Here is a 27,443-nt window from a genome sequence, read left to right as displayed (position 1 = left end):
TCTGGTGGGGGTGTGTGGCACTTACTGGCATGAACTTTTTCTTTCTCTCTTTTCTTATGTTGGTAATTGTTTACAGTCACAGAGGCAATATGCAAAAGTGATAATGTTTGTCAAATATATATATATATTTTTTTCTTTGCTTTTCTGATGGAAAGTTTACCAATAGATTCCTGTATTCTCATTTTTGATAGTATCATCTTATCTGAAACCAGTTTGAAGGCATTAAATTATAAGATGCCTGAGTGATGAACAGCAAATATTGCCTCAACAAGCCAACGCACAACAAGGTAAGCTGTTTTCAAAGCAGCAAACTTCTGAAGATAAACTATAATTAACCAAAAGAGGTTGTGTAGCTCAGCAGTCTCCAAACTGCGGCCCTTTGCTTGTCTTTATCCAGCCCTTGGGCACTATTCTATCCACTGACACCAACAATGGGGGGCATAATTCCTGTCGCTAACACTAACAATGAAGCACTATTCCTCCCACTGACACCATAAAAAGGGCACAATTCCTCCCACTGACACAAACTATCTAATGATACCAATGATATGCCACTATTACTCCCACTAACACAAACAAAAGGGCACAATTCATCCCACTGACACCAACATTGGGGCAGAATTCTTTCCACTGATACCAATAATGGGGCACTATTCCTTCCACTGACACCAAAGATGGTGCATTGCTTACTCCCACTGGACGCCAGGACATTTTCTACTCCCACTGGCTCTAGTATGGCCCCCCTAAAGTCTGAAGGACAGTAAACTGGCCCTTTGTTTAGAAAGTTTGGAGAGCCCTACTGTAGCTCATAGGTTCACATTTCTGCTTATTGAAATTTTACAATGTCAGTAACCAAATAGGGAGCATATATTCTTGATCCTTATGAGCGTTTGTTATATAGGTCCTTCCTATACTTCATATACAGGTCAAGCCTATATGCATGTGCCCCCAGTAGTGCTCAGAAGGCAGGGTGAAAGATTCTCAAGCTGCCATGGAATTTAGATGCACACAAAAGTCTGAAAAAGTGTTTTTTGCGACCAATTTTATTGAATGTCATTTTAGCATAGCCTAAAGTGAATGTACAGCCAAAACTTTTATTTATTTTATCTATACATTTAATTTTGAATGAAATCAGGAAGTGTTGCTGTTTGTGTCCCCACTGGGGAGTTAAAATGTTAGTCATTAGAACAGAAGTTGGGGGTAAATCTTCCAATGAGTACATTTGCCTAAGAAATTATTTATCAATGTTTTGGAGAGATTCCTACTTATTTCCTGTTATGTCTATGGGGCAGGAAGGAAAGGAAAATCTCCTTGATGGGACATAAAAAAAACCCCCGACAGGTGGCTTTACCATTATTATTATAATACATGATTTATATAGCGCCAACAGTTTAGGCCCCTTTCACACGATCAGACCGTTCAGGTCCGCCTGTCAGTTTTGACGGCGGACCTGAACGGGCGATCCATGTTAGCCTATGGAGCGTCGGATGTCAGCGGAGACATGTCCGCTGACATCCGACCCCGTCCGATCCGCTAAAAGCAGACGTATGGCTCTACGTCCAGATCCGTCGCTGGCGGATCGGATCGGGTGAGATCTGACGAAAACGGACACGCTGTCCGTTTTCGTCCGATCCCTCCATAGGCGGCAGCGGCGCCTGACAAGCCCCTCCCCGCTCAGTGAGCAGAGAGGGACCTGTCATCCGCCGGCTCAGCGGAGATCAACGGACTGATCTCCCGCTGAGCCGGCGGACCGAGGCGGGCTCCGTAGAAACGGAGCCCGCCTCGTGTGAAAGGGGCCTTATGCAGCACCCACTCTATGATGAATGAAGGCCATCCTCTTGTTTTGTGTCTAAGGATTTACCTAGGAGACAAATACTATTGGAAACCTCTCAAAGTGGTTGTAAAGTCAGAAGGTTTTTTATGTTAATGCATTAAGATAAAAAGCCTTCTGTGTGCAGCAGCCCCCCAATACCTACCTAGGCCCCATCTCTATCCAGCAATGTCCACGAGTGTCTTGGCTGTCCAAGACTCTCCGTCCTGATTGTCTGAGACACAGCAGCGATGCCATTGGCTCCGCTGCTGTCAAAGTTAGCTAACCAATCAGGAGAGATAGGGGAGGGGGGGAGCCAACGGCTCTGTGGCTGAATGGACATGCGGAGCTACGGTTCAGCTAGGGTGCCCCCATAGCAAGCTGCTTGCTGTGGGGGCACTTGACAGGAGGGAGGGGCCAGGAGCACCGAAGAGGAACCCGAGAAGAGGAGGATCTGGGCTGCTCTGTGAAAGTGTGTGTGAGTTTGTTATTTTTATAGAAAAAAAAAAAAAGGAGACTTTACAATCACTTTAATTCCTAAGCAGGCCATACATTATAAATTGTTCTTGTTCAATTTCCTTTAGATTTACCTTCAACTATGTAGTGCAAGGACCTGCCTGATTGCATATGTAGCGCTGACACATTTTTGATCAGGCGCTTATTTGTAAATTTAGTGGGTTATCTGTTCTGTATATAATTCAGAGTTAATCTATGGCTAAAATTAGCCTCTGTTCCAGCATTGGCTGTGTTGCATGCAGTTCCACACTGTTGGCTGTAGGTGTCATTGTCACCATAGATCAGTGTTGGAAAAGCAACAAGCTGAAGTATATTGAGTGCTCTTCTTTCCCAGAGGTAACTCGGCAGAGGTGATCCACTGGTATGCATTATGGGAGAGAGTACTTAAGGGACAGATGCCATGTGCTAGAGGTCAGTTCTACCTCGTGGCCCTCCAGGCCGGAGGGCTGCATTGCTGCAGCCGTGCAAGTAGGCCCAGAAGCCTGTCTGGGGCCTACTACTACAGAGATGGTCCTGTGCTGTCTGTCCTGCGGGAAGAAACCGGACAATTGAGAAGACCCTGGGGAGGACCCATCTTGGAATGGACCGTGCAGAAAGCTGGTGTCAAGAGGGGCCTGGTGACTCAATTGGAGGATGCATCTTAACCTAATCTATCGCACTATCGTACAAGTACTGCCGGGTCGGCTTAAAGGTTCTGGTACTGTGCTGCTGTTCATCTAAAACTACTATGTCCTGTGGCAGAGGATCATACAGTTAAATTGTTCTTCTCAAGTCTGTGGCAGAGACTTTTTGTTCGTGCTACGCTCCGGCTGCTAGGTCAGTGAGAGAGATCTATCCGGGTGGGCAAAGATTTAATCTTGGACTGAAGGTATATTCGTCCCCGAGATTTCAATTCCTCAGTGATTCAAAGAAAAGGTATTTGAACTTCCCTGCAACTCTTCTTCTACCTCTTTCCTGCTACTTCTTCCAGTTATTTCCCATTAAAGCACTGGAAAAGTACTAAAGTGACTGGTGCCTACATTGTCAGATACAAAGCTCAACATGGACTCTAAGTTCTGGTATTTGTGAAACTACAGGTAAAGAGGTGACCGTAACAGCCCGATATAAATCAGCAGCTCCTTCGGGGGTTAGTGCTACACATACAAATAGAAAATGTTTAGGTTTGACCTCATATTATATCTAAAGAAAAATTGTACAAGAATATTGTATAATGTATTGCTAGCCTTAAGGACAGCTGAAGCTGGAAACATGTTATTTAGAATTTTCAGTTTTGATGTAGTTCCCAAGGTCGCGATGCTATGTTTACACCCTCGAGTGCTGCCTTTCCAGTTAAAGGGGGAATGGTTGAGGAGCAGTCGCAACTCAACCATGTAGTTTTACCGCCACTCATCTGCTAATGTAAACGAGCCCTAACAGTTCAGTGGAGGTGGCCAAGACTAAGTGTGCACAGGATTAGTGATAACCATTTAAAATGGTAGTAAAGTCCTTTTTTTTTTTTTTTTTTTTACTTGTACCTACAGCTAAGCCTATAAGGCTTAGCTATACATTCTACGAATATCTCCTAAACGTGCACCGTTTAGGAGTTATTTACACTGCATGCAGCCAGTGACGTCACTTGCGCATGCGCTCTGAAGGGACAGCAAACCCATGCCATCTCTTCAGAGCCCCGTGCTGCGACCGTGACTCCCGCCGGAAAGGCAGCAGCGGGGGGTGTACACATAGTGAGGTCATCACAGCTCGGTCAATCAAACAACCGGAGCACTCGAACCCGGAAGGAAGATCGGGTGTAGATGGCACAGCGAGCCACGAGGGCTGCATTCTAAGGTAAGTATTTCATATTGTGCTAGTATACAATGCATTCTAGTACATTATGTCATTGTCTTGCAGGGTTTTTTTTTTAACCACTTCATTACCCAGCTATAGCAATATGATGTCTGCAGGAGGGATCTCCCATCCTGGGCGGGCGTCATATGATGTCCTGGGCTTCCCAGCCGTCTAGGGGACACGTCGCAGGTGGCTTGCTCGGGACCTGGTGCACGTGCCCGGCGGCCACGATGTCCACCGGCACCCGCGATTGCCTGTGAACACAGCAGGGCCGTGGATCTGTGTGTGTGAACACACAAATCCACATCCTGTCAGGTGAGAGGAGACCAATGGTGTGTTCCAAGTACAGAGGAACACCGATCGGTCTCCTCCCCTTGTGAGTCTCCATCCTCTACAGTTAGAATCACACCCTAGGAAACATAATGAACCCCTCGATCACCCTCTAGTGTTAACGTCTTCCCTGCCAATCACATTCACACAGTAATCGGTGCATTTTTTATAGCATTGATTGCTGTATAAATGTGAATGGTCCCAAAAAGTGTCAAAAGTGTCCGATATGTCCATCGCAATGTTAGTCACGAAAAAAAAAAAATTGCAGATCGCCGCCATTACTGGTAAAAAAATAAATAAAAATGCCATAAATCTATCCCGTATTTTGTAGACGCTATAACTTTTGCGCAAACCAATCAATATACGCTTATTGCGATTTTTTTTTTACCAAAAATATGTAGAAGAATACATATCGGGGATATTTATTATAGCAAAAAGTAAAAAATATTGTGTTTTTTTCAAAATTGTCGCTCTTCTTTATAGCGCAAAGAATAAAAACCGCTGAGGTGATCAAATACCACCGAAAGAGAGCTCTATTTGTGGGGAAAATTTAATTTGGGTACAGTGTTGCATGACCGCGCAATTGTCATTCAAAGTGCGACAGCGCTGAAAGCTAAAAATTGGTCTGGGCAGGAAGGGGGTGAAAATGCCCTGTATTGAAGCAGTTAAAGATGCAGTTTACTACCACTTTAAAGCGGGGGTCCACCTATCTATCGTTTTTTTTTTTTTGAGTTCATTCACAAACTTTTCTTCTCAGCATTACATACTCACATATTGTGTGTAATATGTCCGCCTGTGTCAGATTTCGTCGGAAAGAATAACTTATATTATTCACTGCAGGCGGTTTCCATCTTCATTGTGGGCATTTGAAGCCCACAAGCATTTATTTCCTGGATGTGGTGAATGCTGTGCTCCCAGCATTCACTGCTCGTTCCCGCACATGCTCAGTGGCATCCTGGGAAGCCTGAGACTAGCTCCCAGGATTCTGTGCGGAGTCTGGGAGAGGCTAGAAACACGCCTACTCCCACGGGAGGAGAACCAGGAAGTGCAAAGAAGAATAGAAAAATAAAAGGTAATTACGGCGATTTAAATTTTTTAAACGGCATGTCAGCATCTAGGCAAGGAAGAGAATACATACAGATATTGTTCAAAATTTGGGTGGAACCCCGCTTTAAGTGTACTATAGACTGCACACGCACTGCTTCTTGTGTTATGCACAGTGCAGTAGGTAATACATGTAGAGTACGTAGAACCATTTACATTACACTGTGACAAAGAAGCCTGCATGTCCCTTTCACATTTATGTACATTTAAGTAGGTTAAAGTAATGATATCACTTCTTTAGGCTCGGTTCACTCTGCTGCGACATGGGATCCGACTTGTGAGACCCCAAGTGGCATGACATTTCAAATTCAATGTTTCCCTATGAGAACCATCTTAAAGTGTTACTAAACCCACAACAGTAAAATAAGTCTGTATATACAGTAAATATAACCACTGTGGAGCCTAAGGGGTTAATCCTCTGCATTGTGTAAAAAGGCTGTTTGATTCTGTCTTCTCTGATCCTCCCCTTTTTCCACAGTTCTCAATCTATCTGCTGATAGTACAGAGCCTTGAGGGCACTCGGCACATGCTCAGTTTGGTGTGTATTGCTAGAGAGGTTTTTTTTTGTTTTTTTTGGGGAGGCTCCGTGTGATCAGCAAAGGGCCAATCAGCACTGTCCAGACAGAGATACAGAGGTCCTGCAGTCACATAGGACAGTCAGAAGGGAATGAAAACTCCTCCTACAAGCTTTAACCAGTGCTCAGTGGACACCGATAGAAATCACAAGATTGCTATATACTGCTGATGAGAAAAGGTATTTAGCAGTTAATATTTACTAAAATAATTGCATTTCTGTGTACTGTGGGGGACCAGATAAAAATCAATGCAGGGTCCTGGGTTTAATAACATTTTAAGTATAATGCATATGTAAAATCTACAGTTCTGTTTGTAAATGTATTAGTATTTGATATAAAATGGAATTCAGTATTAGTTAGACATTAATAAGTACTGAAGGTATGAATAGGCACTGAGTGTTCTATTGTGACTTGGATGGTCTGTGGACTATAAAAGTTTGGGAACTGCTGCCTAAGGCTCCAGTCACACCTTAGCGTTCTGGATCGCAGGCAGAATCACTGCGATTCTGCCCGCAATTCCACAAACGCAGCAAAACACAGAACGCGTTTGCAATGCCATTATTTCTTAATGGCACCCCAAACGCTGTGCGATTTTGCCATGATTGTCGAGTGACAAATCACTTGACAATCGTGGCAGCAATCGCGACCGCAAACGCTCCTGGCTCTGTGGCAAGATTTGGTACATGAGCTTCTTTTGAATGGTGCCGCTCCAAAAAACGGTCAGCTAAAAAACAAAAAAAGTAGCTAAAAAAAAACAAGCTGCAGCAGCTGTCGGTGCACATCACTCAGGTGTGAATGGAGCCTTATGGTACAAATGACTTACAGAAAGAGTAGTTCCTACATCTGGCCCACTGGGAATGTACAGAAGGATGCTGATAATTTGTACACTGTACATGTACTATTTGTTGTGCTATTTACGGTGCAGTAGGTAGTACTTGTCATCTTTTTGGCTATAACTATATTGTAGAACAAAGTCACACTGCAGATCAGGCTGAAGGCCAACAGATGACACACATTCTATCTCTGCTGGGAAAATGAGGACATAGAATGTGAAGAGCAGGCCTACCTGAATGGTTTACCACTCATGGTATATCTGCAATAAATGTTACAGTCTGTATTTACAGATGTAAAGTCCAGCTTGCTCCAGTAACATTGTGGAATATTTATGGATGTTTTCACCAAGTAGATACATCTGTTCTATAATCAGGTCCTTGTAAATCTCAGCTTTCTCTTCAATCAGAGTTGATGCTTCTGATAAGTAGACAATTGTAGGCTGGAGGTACCTGTCAGTGAACTGAGTAAAGTCGATATATGGAGCAAAGTAAAGAGCCACCAACACCAAAACCAAAACCAGAAGTGCCACAGATCCAGCTCTAGCGGAGAAGGGGAACTTCAAATGAACTTTTTGAGGTTTGGCGGGTCCCTTCTGTGGTAAACCTAGTTTGTCAACATCTATGAGTCTGATGCTATCCCACATGCTGGTATCAAAATTTTTCATACAAGAAATGGCAGCGATATCTGCAGGAGATGGCAAGGGAGCTTTAATACGCTGAACTTTTTCTCGAAATTCCTCCATTTTCTGAAGAAAAAGAAATGGATCTGTGATGTTCTTAAAATCCTCAGCAATGTCGCAGGCCTTCTTCTTCTCATTCATAATTGAGTTCACCTTGTTGATCTCTGGATCATAAGCTTGCATGACTTCAAGTTTCATGGTTTCAAAATCTGAGAGGATTTCATTTTTCTTCTGCTCTAGCACATGCTGCAGCTTTTCAAAATAAGACTTCACTTTGTCTGAATCCTTTGCTAACAGCTGAAGAGCTTCTCTCTTGCTGGTCTCCAATATATTCAAGTGGGTTTGGATGTCCATGTTTCGCCAGTTTTCAATCCCATGGCACAGGGTTTCCAAAGAACGCTTTTCCTGACTATAGGCATCATCAAAGGAGGAGAAGACATGGTCTTTGTGTTCTTCACTGGTAGCACAGAAACCACAGATTAGTTTAAGGTCTGTGGAGCAGAAGATATTCAGGGGTTGTCCATTGTGATCCTTACATATTGGCATAGTTGGAGTGGCTTTAATCTTGTTATATTTCTCCACAATTCCTTTTAGCACATAGTTAACCTGATGGCTATTTCCACCCATTGTTGAAATTTCTTTACGACAGGTAGGACATTTAAAGCTGGAAGGTCTCCATAGCACGTGCCTAGAATTGCCTTCAAGGACACCTTCTAAGCATTTCTTACAGAAGTTATGTGAGCAAGGTAAAACTCGAGGGTCCTCAAAGACACAGTGACAGATGGGGCACTTCAGCTCTTCCTCCAGAACATCCATTGTATTCTAAAGAAATCACAAAAAGTCAAAGATAACATTCCAAGACACTGTGATCACTAAACTTTACAAAGCACAGTAACAGATCATATTGTGCAGTTTCTTATATGGATGTACAAAAAAAAAAAAAATCTTGCTTATCAAACTAAGCTGACTTTAACAGGTTATAACATCAGTTAAAGTGGTTGTAAACCTCAGACATGAAAATATGAACAAAACATATCCTTCTATAGCGTGTACTTGCCTCAATCGAGAGCAGTAAGTGTCATTACTGTCTGCTGCCCGGTGCCCCGGCTATCAGCATTAGTCACTTCTGATAATTTTTCCTGACACCAAGAGAAAAAGGTGACGGGGAAACCTCCAGCACACAGCCTGTGACTGACAGCATTGTCTCTGTTCCTGTGTGCTATGTGAAGGGGGGTGTGTCCCTTCCCTCCAATCAGCTCTCTGCACTGAGTTTTGCAGTGTGTAATTTCAGCTCATCGTCCCCCTTTTTTTTGACAGCTCAGGCAAGCTTTATAATCTGTGGATTTGAACAGATGTAGAGAAGAGAAGACTGCAGATAAACAGGTAAAGCCTCTCTTCAATGGAGCCTCTGACAACAGTAATTTCTGACAGGGGTTCTAATCCTTCCACACTCTATCCAAAGCTTAAAAAATGGGGTATAGATACACTTTAACCACTTAAGGACTGAGCCTCTTTCTGAGATTTGTTGTTTACAAGTTAAAAACAGGGTTTTTTTTGCTAGAAAATGACTTAGAACCCCCAAACATTATATATTTTTTTTCTAACACCCTAGAGAATAAAATGGCAGTCGTTGCAATACTTTCTGTCATACCGTATTTGCGCAGCGGTCTTATAAGCGCACTTTTTTGGGAAAAAATACACTTTTTTTAATTAAAAAATAAGACAGCAGTAAAGTTAGCCCAATTTTTTTTTATATTGTGAAAGATAATGTTACGTTGAGTAAATTGATGCCCAACATGTCACATTTCAAAATTGCGCTGCTTGTGGAATGGCGACAAACTTTTACCCTTAAAGATCTCTAGGCAATGTTTAAACAATTCTACAGGTTGCGTGTTTTGAGTTACAGAGGAGGTCTAGGGCTAGAATTATTGCTCTTGCTCTACCAATCACGGCAATACCTCACATGTGTGATTTGAACACCATTTTCATATGCGGGCGCTACTTAAGTGTGCTTCACTTCTGCACGCGAGCTCGGCGCGACGGGGCGTGTTTAAAATTTTTTTTTTTTCTTATTTATTTTACCTTTTATTTTTTATTTTTACACTGTTCTTTTAAAAAAATTGTGTCACTTTTATTTCTATTACAAGAAATGTAAACATCCCATTAGGGACCCGAGCTGAAGTGCAAGTTCAGCTGAACTCGCATGGTTTCAAAGCGGCATTTCATTGCGAGTTTGAGGGCGATTTAAAAGACATCTGTGCAGGTTCATGCACAGATGTCTATTGAAATCACCCCCCAAAGTTACCAAAAGTAGTGCAGGAACTACTTTTAGAAATCGGTGCGGCGCCGCAAAATCTCCGTTGCACTGATTTGGACGATGACGTTGCCAGCAATAGGCTACGATTTGGCATGCGATTTAAAATGTCAAATCACATGTCAAATCGTCCCGATGTAAACGGGGGATAAGGAATAGTTTTCAGAAGCCAGAGCACTGCACCCCTGTTTCACTATCTCATGGTTGCAATGCTTTGCAGGCTCAAATACAAAAAAATAATAAATTCACATTTTTGCTTTTTTGAACTAAAGTTTTTTCTTTATGTAAACACTCCAAGGCCTCATTCACATGTATATAACCACATGCCGTGGAGAGCCGTGTTTACCTGCATGGGGATGCACAGGTGTTCTGTGCATCCCTGTGTGTTCAGGGCTGTGTACCCACACAGGTGTGACATTGGGAGCAGCGGCTCTGTCCATGCATCTGCTGCATTCCAATTCACAACAATGGGTCCTGCCTGCATGGAAAACCCGTGCATCCCTGTGTGGGTAATGACGGTCCTCCATACCGTATACCGTTATGTACGACCCGTGTGAATGAGGCCTAAACTAGCAAGGTAAAAATAGTGCAGCCTTCGGTCCCAGCTGATGCCTCTTAGAGGAAATGCATTGGGTCAAGCAGCATTCCTTGGCATCACCACTTATTAGCCTGTTGGCAAGATCCACGGCTGTATTACCACTCTGATTTTTACTGTTTTTTTAATATAAGTGCTACATATCTTTTAATAAATATACGTTTGAAGTACTACACCATGAAGCCTCTTCCTTCCATTATCCTATATGCCTGAGACAACCCAGAGACAGATGATCCATATCCACGAGAGATCCTTCATTTTAACAGCCTGGTCACATAGGAGAGGAGCAGTGTTTGGAGGAGTCTGGGTAGAGGATTATCCGTGTTGGCGAACACTTGCATGAGCGCAATTGATCTCTATAATTTGAGATCCAACTGTTCTGGTAAGCGGCGCTGATTTTTTATGAAAGAGAAGCACCAAGTGAACACTTTTGTTTACCATTTTTTGGAGCACTTGTTGGACTTTTATATGGTCAAGTATTTAAGCTATCATAAGCAGCAGCACCTTCACTATATATATATCATTTTTATGATAAGCGCAAATCTATATCTTTTACAAAAATAGTGCCTGCATGCAGACTTGTAAAACGATGGTGCAGTAATGCTGACAGGTGTATGTGTATTAAAAGACAGCAGCCTTGTATAAAAACCAATCAGCTTCTAGGTTTTTTGTCAAAGCCTAATTGAACAAGCTGAAGTTAGAAGCCGATTGGCTACCATACACAACTGCACCAGATTTTGCACTCTCTAGTTATAGTAAAAAAACCTCTATGTGTCTTGTGGTTTTTCTAGAAGGTCTCCCAGCTGCTGTGGCATAACAGGACTTGAGATTCTCTATGGCCTATATGCTTCAGCTCTCTTGATTTAAGTTAAAATCATTACATGCATTTAGAAATGTAGGTTTTTTTTTTTTTTTTTTAATTCTTTTAATATATTTTGAAAAAGGAATAATACATACAACAGAGAGCCTAATGGGCATACCTAGGCTCAACTGGTCACAAGGCGCAAACTATACATAAACTAACTATCAATCCCCCACCCTCCTCCCTCTCCTTCCCCACATAGTAGGATAAAGACATTCCCACCTACCACCAATATCAAGATGAAGGTGATCCCCAAATCTCCACTTACATTATCTATCAGGTGTAATTGCTACCAAGTATCTCCTCTAGTCAAAGCCACTCACTCATGGGATCCATAGAATGCCTCATCCAACAGTAGACGAATCTGCCAGCCACCCCTGCCAGACCTTGTCAAGTTTATGCTGACAACTCCGAGTCCCATATGTTGCCTTGTAGAAAGGTAATGATTTATTGACCATACCCTTCCAAAACGCAAGTGACGGTGCTTCTGTTTTTTTCCAATATAGTATATTTGATTTCCGGACATAAAATAAGGTAATAGATAAAAACGTCCTCTGTGCCTTCTTTGGTACCAAATTCTCCACCAACCCAAAAAGGCAGACTGGGATGGTCAGAAGAACCGGCACCAACAAAAGTTCCTGTAGTGTTCGTATGACCTGCGACCTAAAATTCTTAATTGCCGTATAGTGCCAAAAAAATATGATCAGTCTGCCGGTGAGGCTGTACATCACCAGCAATTCTGCCGAAGTTGAGCTATAAATCGAGGCTAACCGAGCTGGGGTATAATAAATTCTGTGGACCAGTTTGAATTGGATGCAGCGATCACTAAACGATACCAGAGCCTGAAATGGAACCTCCCATATGTCGTCCCAGTCTTCTCCCTGAAAGTTCGGAATGAGTTGCATTCAGACATCTCTACAGTTTGGTTAGTGCCTTTGGCCTTACAGTAAACAGTTCTTTATACATTGTCGACATAGGCTTGGCCAGAGAATCAATCAAGTTTCAATGCAGGCGACTGAAAATCCAGGGCATCTGAGCCAAATTGAGACACAGATGCATGCCTCAGCTGCAGATATCTAAGCAGATACCAGTTTGGCAACTGATATCTGGTCTTAAGTCGATCAAAAGTTCATAGCCTCCCCCCTTCTACTACAACCGAAAAAAAATCAGAAATGTAGTATTAAGTGTTATAATGAACAATGTGCATTTACTTGCATTCAGGTGCATTCAGTTTAGCTGTGTTTAGAAAAACTAGACATATGCATGTCTAGGGGTAGATTAGATACTCTAAACGCCTTTAAACATATATTTAAAGGCAGGAGATATCCAGGACGTATTAATAAACTTTATATTTGCCAGATCCATTTTTCCTGTATTTAATCCCTTAAGGACCGCCCCATGCAGATAAACTGCGGTAGGGTGGCCCTCCTGCATGAAATCACGTATAAAATCCAGCGACCCACTCCCACTGTGATTGGACACAGTGGGAGCCAATCAGCAGGTATGGTATCTGGAACCCACGGATCGTTCTCCGGAGAGGTAGAATGGCAGTCTGCTTTTGTAAACAAGGCAGACCGCCATTCTGTGAGAGGAGAAGATGAAGAACTTGTGTTTCTAAACAGAAACACGGATCTCTGTTTTCCCCCAGTCAAAGCCCCCCCCCCCCCACACACACACACATTTACTTAGAAAGCACTCCCTAGGAACACATTTAACCCTTTGATTGTTCCTGATGTTAATCCCTTCCCTGCCAGTGTCATTAGTACAGCGGCAGTGACATTTTTTTTTAGCACTGATCACTGTAATAATGTCACTGGCCCCCAAAAAGTGTCGCTAAGTGTGCGATTTGTCTGCCGCAATGTCGCAGTCCCGCTAAAAATTGCTGATCTCCGCCATTACCAGTAAAAAAATAAATAAAAATTCCATAAATATATCCCATAGTTTGCAGACTTTATAACATTTGCGCAAACCAATCAATATACGCTTATATACGCTTACGCCCAAGGGCTTTCACACTGGAGTGGGGCGATGGCAGGACGCTCAAAAAAGTCCTGCAGCCAGCATCTTTGAGGCACTGTAGGAGTGGTGTATACACCGCTCCTACAGCGCCCCTGCCTACTGAAATAATTTGGCGCTTTTAACCCTTTTACGCGCCACTAGTGGGGGTTAAACGCTTCCCACTAGCGGCTGAAAAGCGCCGCTAAAACAACGGTGCCGCTTTTTTTTTTTTTTTAAGGTCATCAGCACTTAGTGTTTCATTAATTATTTTTGGGATACGTCTATTTTCAACTGTTACTTGCACATATCACATTATTAATAGTTTATTCAGAAATCTAGGATCTGTTTATTATTAGCTGGAAGGCAGCGCCACTTTCCACTTTATATTTTGTTTCAAGCACCTGACTTCATTTGTGGAGTTTTTTTGGGGGGAGGCAGCAGCCCAGCCTACACCTAAACGCGGAATTCCAATTATTTATATATGCCCTGTTCAGGGCCGTCTTTAATATTGATTGGACCCTGGGCAAAACTTTTCTTGGGGCCCCCTCTTCCATGCAGTTTTGCTCTCCACCTTCTATGAGACATACAATAAATAGCAGCTAGACTCAAAATCAGTTTGCTGAATCAGATCAGGCAGCGATTGCAATTGGTTGCCAGAGGTTACAGTGTATCATTACTGCTCACTGACTGGTTGCCAGAGGTTACAGCACACATTATGGCTCACTGATTAGTTGCTAGAGGTTACAGCACATGATTTCTGCTTGTTGATTGGCTGCTAGAGATTACTGTGGATATGACCTCAGGGAGGGCATGATATACATATCAATGCAGCCGGCCGCCACTATTTACATTAGAATGCCGGTAATTTACATGTAAACACAAGGTCTGCAGGTGAGTCATCTGTACACAACAAAAAGGGCAGAGCTGGGCAGCGTTAGTAGCAGCATTTCACACTGAGATATTGGGACACAGCACGGGACTAAAACCTCAAGGGATGAGGGAATTTAAACTAGCATAGTTGGCAAGTATGAGGCAGCTGCTTTGGGCCCCACAACAATGACAGGGCCCAGGGCAGCTGCCCCTTTTGCCCTGCCTTAAAAACGGCCCTGGCCCTGTTAAAGATCACTTTCATTTCTTTACTATTCATACTCTTATTCAGGTCAGATAATGTAGGTCTTGCTATATGCCTGGGGCTGTGACTGGAGTGCTGTGGCTTTCATACATACTTCTGTCCCTTTGCCCATTCATAGGACCTCTAGTATTCTGTAAATGGGCAAAGGTAGAGGGTCAGACAAATGACAGTACAGCTTCTATGTATGAGAGCCACTCCAGTCGTAGCACCAAGAGTATAGCACGGCCTATACTATACTGAATAAAATGCAAATAGTAAAGAAAATGACAGAAAGCCTTAAAATGCCATAAACCTAACTTTTTTTTTTTCACACAGCAGATTTTTTAAATACAAAAGTTCTACTTTAAATAAAACAAATGCAGATGGACCATGTGAATAAGGGCTAAAACTGGTCATATACGACCTGCAGGCTGAATGAAAATATCCGATTCCTCTATTTACTCAATACAGTACGGATGGACAAACCTTCTGTTTCTGTGGCTATTGTATTTGGACAACTGGCGGCAGTTAAAATACCCAAACAGTTGCTGCATCTGATTGGATTCAGCTGCTGCTCGGCCAAAGGTTTTTTTTTTTTTTTTTTCAATTTTTCATCCACAGGATGTTGGGTGGAAGGGTGACAACAAAGTAGGGAAATCCACATAGTGTATGGCCACCTTTAGAGGTCATAGGCTTTCAGCATATCAGTATGCTCCTACATTCCTGTACAGGGCAGTCTTGCGTTTTCTCTTCCTATTTGTTGACAGCTGCATTTTTAAAAACAATTACCAGGCTGCTTTATGCATCTCGCATAGAGCCACATAAAACAATGGGCGGATTAGGGTGGGAATGGAAACACCCTATTTGCCTGCAGGGCTTCTGGCAAAGAATTAAAAAAAAGTTCCTACAAAGAACGATTACATGCTTCCCTTACATAGCAGCACTCCATCACTTACTTCTAATGCTGGGTACACACGACCGGACTTTACGACATACTTGGTCCTGCGGACCGGAGTCCGTCGGACAATTCGATCGTGTGTGGGCTCCAGCGGACTTTTTTTCCCCAAAAGTTCGACGGACCTAGAAATGAAACATGTTTCAAATCTTTTCGACGGACTCGAGTCCGCTCGTCTGTATGCTAGTCCGACAGACAAAAAGCCACGCTAGGGCAGCTATTGGCCGGACAAAGTCTGCCATAAAGTCCGGTCGTGTGTATGCAGCATAATGCTGATGAACAAACTAGGCAAGATGATACAGATAATATAAAATATGGGTAAGGCTTAGTTCACACATATGCAAATTGGATGCGTTTTGAACTGCATCTGAATAGCATACCATGTGAACCAAACCGGATGTCTATGGAGCAGGTTCACATACACTATAATACCAAAAGTATTGGGACGCCTGCCTTCAAAAGCACATAAATTTTAATGGCATCCCAGTCTTAGTCTGTAGGGTTCAATACTGAGTTGGCCCACCCTCAAAGGGAGGGCCAACTCAATATTGAACCCTACAGGCTAAGACTGGGATGCTTTTAAATTTCATGTGCCTGTGAAGGCAGGCGTCCCAATACTTTTGGTAATAGAGTGTATCTGCGACGATGCGGCAGTGCAATTTCAGTGTGAATTTGAAGAGTCCTGTGCATTTTCTGAGCACTGCAGTGTGGTTCAGATGCTTATTCCAGGCTCATTGCCTTCTATGGGAATGTATCTGAATTACACATATCAATTTTAGACACAAATTTAAAAGAGAAAAAAAAACAAAAAAAAAAAAAAAAAACATTGTGGCGTCCCCCCAAAATTCATACCAGATCCTTATCCGAGCATGCAGCCAGGCAGGCCAGGAAAGGGGGGGAAATGAGTGACCCCCCCCCCCCCCCCAACCATACCTTTGCCCCATTACCACCCAAAAGAATCTTGTCCCCAAGGAACTTGGAAGCCTCCCAGATCCTGCCCCCCCATGTGAATGAGTAGGGGTACATTGTACCCCTACTCATTCACCAAAAAAGTGTCAAAAAGAAATAAAAACAGACAGTTTTTGACAATTCCTTTATTTAAAAAACAAAAACAATGTCCCTCGGTGTAGATCTAGTGTCAATCACGACAAATGCAGCTGCTATGGACGAAAGAAAAAAGAAAAGCTTGGCACTCATGGCCGGCAGTCTGCTCCACCATGTGACAGTTCTTAAATATTTAAAGGGTGGCCACCCAGCAACGTCACCGGGTAATCCCGCTCCCTGTGTCATCATCGACCGGTGCATGCTGGGTTGATGACATTACAGGGGGCGGGGTCACAGGTAACCATGCCCCTTAGCTATTTAGAACTGGCAGACGGCAGAGTGGGCAGACGGCGGGAACCAGCGACGGGTAAAGAGCTTTTTTTTCCCCAGGTTGCGGTTGCATTCTTTATGATTGACGCTGGATCTACAGCATGGGACATTTTATTAAAAAAAAAACAAAAACAAGGTATTGTCAAAAACCTGTTTTTTTTTCTTTTTTACACTTTTTTTGATGAATGGGTAAGGGTACAATGTCCGTATCTGGGTGTCCCCTTGTTAAAGGGGGCTTCCAGATTCTTACAAGCCCCCTGCCCACAGACCCCCACAACCACCGCCCAGGATTGTGCTGAAGAGGCCTTTGTCCCCATCAACATGGGTTTAGGGTGTTTTCCTGGCCTGCCAGGCTGTATACTTAATAAGGGTCTGGTATGGACGTTGGGAGGGGACCCCAAGGCATTTAAAAAAAAAAAATTGGCGTGGGGGTTTCCCTCAAAATCTGTACCAGACTTAAGGGTCTGGTATGGTTTTTATCCACAATTTTTTATTGCCGTCAATGTTTTTTTTACATTCACCTGTCAACGGGGAACCCCCGCTGACAGCTGATGACTCATTTGTTCTTAAGGACACGGCGGCCAGCTTCCCACCCTGCTCCTTGACAACCTACTATTGTTAAAGGCACAGATGGCTGCTGGTTCAAAAATAAATTAATAAATAAAACAGCTGCTTTGAAAATTTGCAGCGAAAACAGAGGGGAAATTTGAAAAATTTAAAGTTTTACATTAATAATATTCTGTCTGTTTTAAAGATGTATCTTTAGAATCCACCTTTTACTATGGATCAGCCATTCTCAACCAGGGTTCATTGAGCAATCAGCAATTGGGGCATTCGTCCCACTTACCACCAATGTAAAGGGCATTCTTTCTATAGACTATATTACCATCAATATAAAGGGATCCATTTCCCAGTAACCATGAATATACTGTATTTATTGGCGTATAACACTCACTTTTTCACCAAGAAAATCGGGTGCAAATAGCGTGTGCGTGTTATACGCCAATACTTCAATTTTAGCTGCCTCGGAGGAGACAGGGAGGAGGGCGGGACAAGCGCCGTCAGATTACATACAGTGAGAATCTCCTGTTTACTTGGCGGCCTCTGTAACAGGAAGTCCTATCTCCTGGGCCGCCATTGGACCACTGTTCTGTCTATCATAGGAGATTCTCACAGTATGTAATCTGTCGGCGCTCGTCCCTCCCCCCTCTAGACTGCAGATGGGCATCGATCAGGCTGCACTGATGGCAATGGTGAGGCTGCTGCATTGAAGGCAATGGTGAGGCTGCTGCATTGAAGGCAATGGTGAGGCTGCTGCATTGATGGCGATTGTGAGGCTGCTGCATTGATGACGATTGTGAGGCTGCATTGAAGTGGACTGATGAGGCTGCATTGATGGCACTTGTGAGGCTCCAGATGGGCATTGATCAGGCTGCATTGATGTGGACTGATCAGGCTGCATTGATGGCACTTGTGAGGCTGCAGATGGGCACTGACCCTTATTTTGCTTCAAAGTTCCTTATTTAAAATTTAAGTTTTTTTCCCTGAAACTTCCCTCTTAAAATGAATGTGCGTGTTTTATGCCTGTGCGTGTTATACGCCGATAAATACGGTAATTATGTCCTTCTTCCAATAACCACCATTATAAGGGGATCCTTTTCCCAATGACCACCAATATACGGGGTTCCTTCCCCCAATATCAACCAAGATAAGGGGGGCCTTCTCCAATTAACACCAATATAAGGGGATCATTCTTCCAATGACAACCAATATAAGGGGGGGTCTTTCTCCAATTAACATCAATATAAGGGGATCCTTCTCCCAATAACAACCAATATAAGGGGCCTGTTTTCAATTCACACCAATATAAGGAGATCATTCTTCTAATGACAATATAAGGGGGGGTCTTTCTCCAATTGACACCAATATAAGAGGGTCTTTCTCCCAATTAACACTAATATAAGGGGGTCCTTCTTCCAAAATAACACTAATATAAGGGGATCTTTCTCCCCCATGACCACCAATATAAGGGGATCCTTCTCCCAATGACCACCAATATAAGGGGATCCTTCTCCCAATGACCACCAATATAAGGGGATCCTTCTCCCAATGACCACCAATATAAGGGGATCCTTCTCCCAGTGACCACCAATATAAGGGGATCCTTCTCCCAATGACCACCAATATAAGGGGATCCTTCTCCCAGTGATCACTAATTTAAGGAAGTCTATTCACAATGACTACCAATTTAAGGGAGTCTTCTCCCAGTGATCACCAATATAAGGGTGTCCTTCTCACCATGAACACCAATAAAAGGGGGTCCTTCTCCAAGTGATTACCAATTTAACGGAGTATTTTCACAATGACTACCAATTTAAGGGAAGGTAGAGGGACAAGTAAAAATGAACATTGCACATCCATAGTATATGCATAAATAGACAACGCAATGTAGAATCAGAAATCTGTACATAATATTTTGTCATTAAATGAAACCATATGTCCTGGGGTATGTATTCTAGTCATTATTATAAGTAACATTTGTTTTATTTTATTATGTAGCAATAACTCTCGGTGGAGCTGCTGGCTTAAGCGGGCTTGTTACCTTCGCTCTCCTTCCCTCTGTTTCACCGACACCGGGTCTAGGGTTCCGTTGAGTTTACCTCCGGACGATACAGGCACCAACACTTGAGTACGTTTTCAATGCTTTATTGAACTATTAACGAAGGAAGTAGCAGGAAAGAGGCAGAAGGGAAACTGCAGGGAAAAGTCAAATACCTTTTCTGTAGGATTCTTGACAAATGTTCTTTAGGGTTGAATATTACAGTAGAATGCACTCCCCTTGTGGGACACACTCTTTGCTCGCCTGGATAGGCCTCTCTCACTTGCCTAGCAGTCAGTACGTAGCACGAACAAAAGTCTCTGCCACAGACTTGCTTGGGATGAACCCGTACGATCCTCTGCTACAAGATGTATTGGTTTTGCGGTGAATGTCAGTCACAGTGCTTGAACCTTTAAGCCAAACTCGGCAACACTATGCTGTAAAGTTACTTTAGGATACGTCCTCCAACCGAGTCACCAGGCCCCTCTCCAGACCAGCACTCTGTATGATCCTTCCATGACGGGTCCTCCCCTGGGATCTCCTCGGTTGTCCAGCTTCTTCACTCTGGATAGACAGCTCAGGACCATTCCTCGGCTGCTGTGGTAGGCCCCAGACAAGCTTCTGGGCCCACCCATGCGCCGCGGGCCTCCGGAACAGAGGACCACGAGGTAGCGCTCTAACGCATACCTCATAGTTGCCAACAGTCCCGATTTTCCCGGGACAATCCCGATTTTGGGACCCTCGTCCCGATTGGAGAGTGTCCCGAATCGGGATTTTCCATAAGGAAAATCGGGAATGTTGTTTTTTTTTTAGTTTTTTTGGAGCAGCGGGCTCCAGTAAAATGGCAGCCGGCGCCGCCGCTCTATCTGCCTCTAGTGTTGAGTGGAGAGGGGAAGGGGGCTCGATCCGTGCAGCCAATGAAGCGGCTTCTTTGGCTGCACGGCCCCTCCCCTCTCCACTGAAGCGAGCAGAAGACACGGCGCCGGCGCCGTGTCTTGCTGAAAGTTCCTAAGCCCCGTACTGCGCAAGCGCTGCGCCTGCGCAGTACAGGGGGTCCGCCATTGCCGAGGGGAACTTTCTCGGCAGAGCACCGGCCGCTCCTCCACTGAGCGGGGGCCGGGCTGCATTGAGGGGGGGAGGCTGCACTAACTGGGGGGGGCTGCAATAACTGAGGGGGGGCTGCACTGAGGGGGGGGAGGCTGCACTAACTGAGGGGGGCTGCACTGAGGGGGGCTGCACTAACTGAGGGGGGGTGCACTGAGGGGGGCTGCACTAACTGAGGGGGGGCTGCACTAACTGAGGGGGGGGGGCTGCACTGAGGGGGGGGAGGCTGCACTAACTGAGGGGGGCTGCACTGAGGGGGGGCTGCACTAACTAAGGGGGGGGCTGCACTGGCGGGGACACCTGATGCAAGGACAGACTCTGGCGGGGGCACCTGATGCAAGGACAGACTCTGCTGGTGGCAGGCGACGTGGCTAGTGACACACTCAGGGATCCCACTGATTCGGCATTATGGTGAGTTGAATGATTTAATTTTATATTACAATGTAATAATAGAAATAATGCGCTTCAATCATCCTGACACCATAACAACCATGGTGCCGGGATGTTTGAAGCGTTAACACAAGGTGTTTGGAGTATCTTTATCTGCTGATTGTTAAACTTTCTAGAATACACATATTTCTATTGTTGTGTAGGATCTGGGGCTGCTGTCCCGTCATTCCTCTCTCCCCCTCTCCCTCTCCCCCTTTCCCTCTCCCTCTCCCCCTTTCCCTCTCCCTCTCCATCCCTCATTCATCTCAGACTCTAACCACACCCTCTTGAGCCACGCCAATTTAAGCCACGTCCACTTTCACGTAAGCCACACCCACTTTTCATGCAAACCACGTCCACATTTCATGCAAGCCACGCCCACTTTCATGCACGCCACACCCACTTTTCGCGTAAGCCACGCCCACTTTTCACCGCGGCGCGATTATTATTTTTTGCTAGACTACACCTACAAATGAATGCCCCCGCCCCCTAATTATTGATTGGCTCCGCCTACAGCCAAAAAAGTGTCCCACATATTTTTTTTTCAATGTTGGCAACTATGATACCTGTCGGCCAGAAGGGCCAGCAGGTGGCTGTAAAACGACCCTAGAACATGGTGTCTGTCCCATAAATACCCTCTCCCAGTATTCCACTCGGAGGACCACCTCCACCAAGTTGTCTCCGGGACAGAAGAGCATCCATACGCTTTGACACGTTGCCTTTCCAACACTAGCCAATAGTAACAACGACACCCACCGGCCCAGTATGGAAACACACGCAACGTCAGCCAAGCTGGAACAGAGGCAAATCTAACTCCCCTAACGAGCAATTTACTAAATTTACCTATCAGATGGTAGATCGCAAATCTACCAGCGCTACAATTATAATTACAGAAAATTATTTTGTCATATAGAGCATCCCTAAGGCCTCATTCTCACTGGCTGGACAAACCTGTGATTACAAATGTTTATAGAGCATTTTGTATCCACATATAGAATATTATGGCGTTTAAATGGTAAGTCACACTGTGTGTTTACATATGTTTAGGAACATTCAGAAACAATAGAATTCTGTGCGTTCAGGAGCATATTAAATACTCTGACTGTGCCTAAACTCATGTAAATGCATGAAAACGCAAGAGAACTTGATCTAGAAAGCATATTGTTTGTTTATACTACCCATATCATTTCTCCATCGTTTTTAAATGGCCTAAACACTAGAGGTTCTTGTGAATGTAGCCTTATGCCCTGTACACACAATAGGATTTTCCCAATGGAAAATGTGTGATAGGACCTTGTTGTTGGAAATTCCGACCGTGTGTGGGCTCCATCACACATTTTCCATAGGAATTTCCGACACACAAAGTTTGAGAGCTTGCTATAAAATTTTCCGACAACAAAATCCGTTGTCGGAAATTCCGATCGTGTGTACACAAATCCGACGCACAAAGTGCCACGCATGCTCAGAATAAATTAAGAGACGAAAGCTATTGGCTACTGCCCCGTTTATAGTCCCGACAGACGTGTTTTACGTCACCGCGTTCAGAACGATCGGATTTTCTGACAACTTTCTGTGACCGTGTGGATGCAAGACAAGTTTGAGCCAACATCCGTCGGAAAAAATCCATGGATTTTGTTGTCAGAATGTCCGATCAATGTCCGACCGAGTGTACATGGCATAAGCCTCAGTTCACACTATGATCCGCATGTCACATGCGATTCCGTGTGGTGTGATTTGAGTTTATTCATTTTGAATAGGCTCAAATCGCACTGCATCACATCAAAGTCATGCATGCAGCAATTTTGGAACCTCACTGCAATCGGATCGCATGGCACTTTTGAAGCATGCAATCCGTTGCCCACAAATGCACTTTGTTTGCAATTTGCATTTGGGGCGTCCTTAAGATTGCACTGACGCCTGCAGCAGAGCGGATCGCAAAGGGCAATGTGATTTGTGGTACGGGAAACTTACACGAATTATACACTGCATTAGTGTGAACCCAGACTAAGGCTGATGTCAGACAGGCTGTATTGCTGCTACAGACACATCACAAGTGGCAGGATCGTTAAAGAGGCCTCCTGTCGGTCCCCATGGAACCTCTCCCTCTGTAGCCAGATGCAGCAAGATATCGCTATGTTGCTGTCCTTAACACTGCTCAATCGTGATTGCTAGTGATGGAAGCGACATCACGCTGCCTCAGCTAGAGAGGGAGTGATTTCCATAGGGACAAACAACCAGCCTCCTAAATTGCTAGCGGCAGAGTCGCCTGTCTGACATCAGCTTTAGTGACAAATACTGTAAGTACGCCACATTCATTATATACATTATTTATTCTTAGGTCTTAAAGAGGAGGTCCACCCACCACTGCAAAAATTAAAAGCCAGCAGCTATACATACTGCAGCTGCTGACTTTTAATAATCAGACACTTACCTGTCCTGAAGTCCAGCAATGTCGGCACCGCAGCTGATGTTTCCATCAGCTGTCGGGTGCCGCTTCCTCTATTGTGCGTAAGGGAACCCAGCAGTGTAGCCTTTCGGCTTCATGCCGGGAACCCTACTGCGCATGCGCGAGGCTTCACTCATCTCTCCTACTGGCCCGGCAGCCAGGGAAGGAGAAGGAGGGAGCCCGAGCGGTGATGCAAATATCCACAGCTGAGGCTCCCGGAAGTGGGGACAGGATACCTGTGAAAGACAGGTATCCTGTCCCCCCTCCCCCCGAATGGTACCAAATGTGACGGCGGAGGGGGGAAGGAGTACAATAAGTGGAAGTTCCACTTTTAGGTGGAACGCTGCTTTAACTTGCAGTTTATGCTAACCGTGGGATGCAGACTGACAATATTAGCAGGGGTTTCCTGAGACCTGAAAATTATTTCAAAGGTTCCTCTGTGTTAAAAGTTTTTGAAAGACTGCAGTATATGAAATAAACACACATATTACATTGATTCTAAAAAAAAAATTAAGTCTGCACACAAAACATCGTTCAGCTTAATCTGGCCATATAATGATTTGTTTTCCCTTCAACCTAAAAAAAAAAAAAAAAAAAAAAAAAATCAATCTAACAGTAGGTGGATTCAAACATGCTTGTGACAGACATAGATCTATAATTAGACCAAAAAAAAACCAAAAAAACAAAACAAAACTTACATAAAACATGGGACAGACTAGATGGACCACTTGGTCTTTTTTCGGCTGTCACTCTTCTATTTTTCTAGATTCCTCCATCCACACTATACAGCACAGATGGACGAATCTGTATTGCTGGCTATTGTATTCTGACAGCGGGGCCCGGGAGTTATTAGAATACCTGAACAGTGGCTGCATCTAATTGGATACAGCCACTATTCAGCTGACAGTTGTTTTGCCTGGCTACTTTGATTTTTCAATCAAATAATTTCAGGAAGAAGGGAATTGATCGTGCCAACCACAAAGTGAACTTCAGGCTGGTTTATCACTTGTCTCTGAAGACGGATGACGCTCCAGGGACTTCTGTCAGGCGAGGACAAAGCGATGCAGCGCCTCCTCACACCCTGTTTTGACTCCATTTTTGCTGACAAGCGCAGCGTAATCACATGCACTGCACATGGTTGCTGGGCATTAGCTGCTCTTCCCCACTGACTTGAATGCATAGCATTCGGCGGGCTTGGTGCCCATCGATTTGAACACGTGGGGTCAACTTTGCTGCGGATGAGAAGCATTGTGGCTGCGGCATGTAAATACAACCATCTGCTGCTAATTGCATCTTAAAGCGGAGTTCCACCCATTTAAAAGTCAGCAGCTACAAAAAGTGTAGCTGTTGACCTTTAATAAATCAGACACTCACCTGTCCCACGGTCCAGCGATGCGAGCGCCCGAAGCCTCGCTCCTCTCCGCGGCGCCGACATTCTAACTGTGGGCACCCGGCTATGGCTTCACAGCCAACCGCTCTGCGATTGGCCGAGCAATCTTCTGGGACCTATGATGTTTCCCAGAAGATTGCAGGGGGTGGGTAGGTGATCTTCCGGCGCCAGGGAGGAAGTGAAAGCCGGGTGCCTGTAAAAACAGGGAACCCGCTCCTCCCCTAAAAAAAAATGACATGCCAAAATGTCAGGGGTCACCAACACTTAAAGCGGAAGTTTCATTTTTGGGTGGAACTCCGCTTTAACCACTTGACATCCACGCTATAGCCGAAAGATGGCTACAACGCGGACCTCAAATGCCGGGAGGTCGTCCATGTACGTCCTCCCATTCTCTTGCAGCGGCGAGCTCTGTGTTCACTGAGTTCCTCAGACTCGGCTGATCACATAGCAGGGTAAAGGGCCAATCACAGCGGGCCCTTTACCATGTGATCAGCTGTCAGCCAATGAAAGATGATCACGGAAATAAACAGAAGCCAGTTACAAGCTTTTTTTCTTCTTCATGCTGTCAGCGTGAAGAAAAGAATAAAGCTGTAACCAGCTTCTGTTAGAGGGACATCGGTCACCTAAGTACCAACGATTGCTGCTAATCTGTGCCCACCAGTGCCATCTATCAGTGCCCATCAGTACTGCTAACCAGTGCCACCTATGAGTGACCATCAGGGCTGCCAATCAGTGTCACCCATCAGTGCAGCCTCATCAGTGCCACCTATCAGTGCCCATCAGCAAAGGAGAAAAATTACCTGTTTGCAAAATTTTATAACAAAATATTAAAACCTTTTTTTTTTTTTTTTTTTTTTTCAAATGTTCAGTCTTTTTTTGTTTGTTTAGCAAAAAATAAAAAACACAATGGTGATTAAATACCACCAAAAGAAGGCTCTATTTGTATGAAAAAAAATGTCATATGGGTACAGTGTTGCATGACCGCGCAATTGTCATTCAAAGCGTGAGAAAACTGGAAATTGGCCTGGGCAGGAAGGGGGTATAAGTGCCCAGTAAGAAAATGGTTAAGTAAGGGGGGGTTGGTGGGCAGCAAAAACGCAGCTCAACCGTGCATTTTTGCAGCTGCCCAACTGCAAGCCTAGGCAAGGCCTTAGGATGGGCACTGATGGCTTTATTTGCCTTTGAGTTTCTCTTACCTTCTAAGCTTTCCCTGGTCTGTCCTCTCCAGAAGAACAATGAAACAATAAATCACCCCAACTTTTGGTTACATTTTTCTACAGTGTAACATTCCCAACACGGTTCCTAAATGTTTAGCTGGACTATTCAATCGAATAAGCTGGCCCTACTAAACTTTTGCATGAAAATTCTCAGTACATTCGATGAGATGATGAATGTCGTTCAAAAGTACTTCAAAATTTTTGTTTGCTTTTAACATTCGATTTTAGAATGAATGGACTTAGCTGAAAGAAACCCCCATACACTGTCAGAAATTCGTTCGTTCGAGATAAAAGTTTCCATCCTGCTCCGGTTGATGCAGTCGCAAAAAACGAATGTTAATTTCACCCCACTAATGATTAGAAAATCAAATAAGCATAGCTAAAATTAAATGTATGGCCAACCTTAGCAGCTAAAACATGTCCAGTTTGCTGCTGTCTATGGCGCGCTAGGCGCAGTGTACACCATATAAATAAAACGTATTTTTAATTCGAACTCACCGCAGTCATTGTGAAGCCGACGTCTATCACAGATCCCGGATTCCCATGTATAAAGGTTCGTTATCATTCTATAGGGAAGTTATGTTGTCCATGGATTTACTACAAAGAGCTCCTCACTGCTGTGATCATGGTGTTCTGTTGCAGAATATTAATGATCAATGTCTTTCAGGAGAAGGTTAGAGAAGAGATCTGGCCCCAGGGGAGTTTTAGAAAGCTCAGGCAGCCCTGGCCTGCTGTAACCTACACACACACATTCATGCTTTTACTACAGGCAGACCACAGCAGGATCTGAAAAATGCTCGCTGGGATCTGACATCATCACGCCGCCCAAAGATGAACAGGGCATCATGGGAAGTGTAGTCTCCTCTGTCGTGCTCTACGACACTGGAGACGCTGTAGGGCTCGTTCACAGCATATCAGCAGAGCTGCATTGATCTATATGGATTGACGCAAGGGCACACAGAGAACAATTGTTGCTTAGATCACACGGGCTCAATTATCACTCCTATGCTGATGACACTCAGCATACCGGATTCTACTTTGGCTGCCTCTCTCCTATCTAACTGTATTTGTGATATAAAAACTTCCTTCAATTAAACTGTGGCAATGGGGTTGCTTTACTAAAACTGTAAAGTGCAAAATCTGGTGCAACTCTGTATAGAAACCAATTAGCTTTCAGGTTTTATTACCAAAGCCTAAGCCTCGGTTCACACCAGAGGCGGCACGACTTGCAGGTTGCCTCACCGACTGCCGGGGCGACTTGCAAAACGACTTCTGTATAGAAGTCTATGCAAGTCGCCCCAAGTCGCCCCCAAAGTCGTACAGGAACCTTTTTCTAAGTCGGAGCGACTTGCGTCGCTCCGATTAGAACAGTTCCAT

The 27,443-nt window shown here is 44.2% G+C and overlaps 1 protein-coding gene across 1 annotated transcript; it reads right to left on the bottom strand.

The window, feature by feature from the left end:
* Positions 1 to 35: 35 nt before the first annotated feature.
* On the bottom strand, positions 36 to 26,862 carry TRIM13 (tripartite motif containing 13). Its single transcript, XM_073613173.1, has 2 exons — positions 26,565 to 26,862; positions 36 to 8,494 (listed from the first exon to the last, which is right to left on the bottom strand). Exons 1-2 carry the CDS (start codon positions 26,571 to 26,573, stop codon positions 7,265 to 7,267), a joined length of 1,239 nt encoding a protein of 412 aa, XP_073469274.1. The 5' UTR covers positions 26,574 to 26,862; the 3' UTR covers positions 36 to 7,264.
* Positions 26,863 to 27,443: the final 581 nt, after the last annotated feature.

Source organism: Aquarana catesbeiana, linkage group LG02 (genome assembly GCF_042186555.1).
Source record: "Aquarana catesbeiana isolate 2022-GZ linkage group LG02, ASM4218655v1, whole genome shotgun sequence".
In the NCBI taxonomy this organism is placed as follows: Eukaryota; Metazoa; Chordata; class Amphibia; order Anura; family Ranidae; genus Aquarana; species Aquarana catesbeiana.
This window is presented reverse-complemented; position numbering and strand designations above follow the sequence as displayed.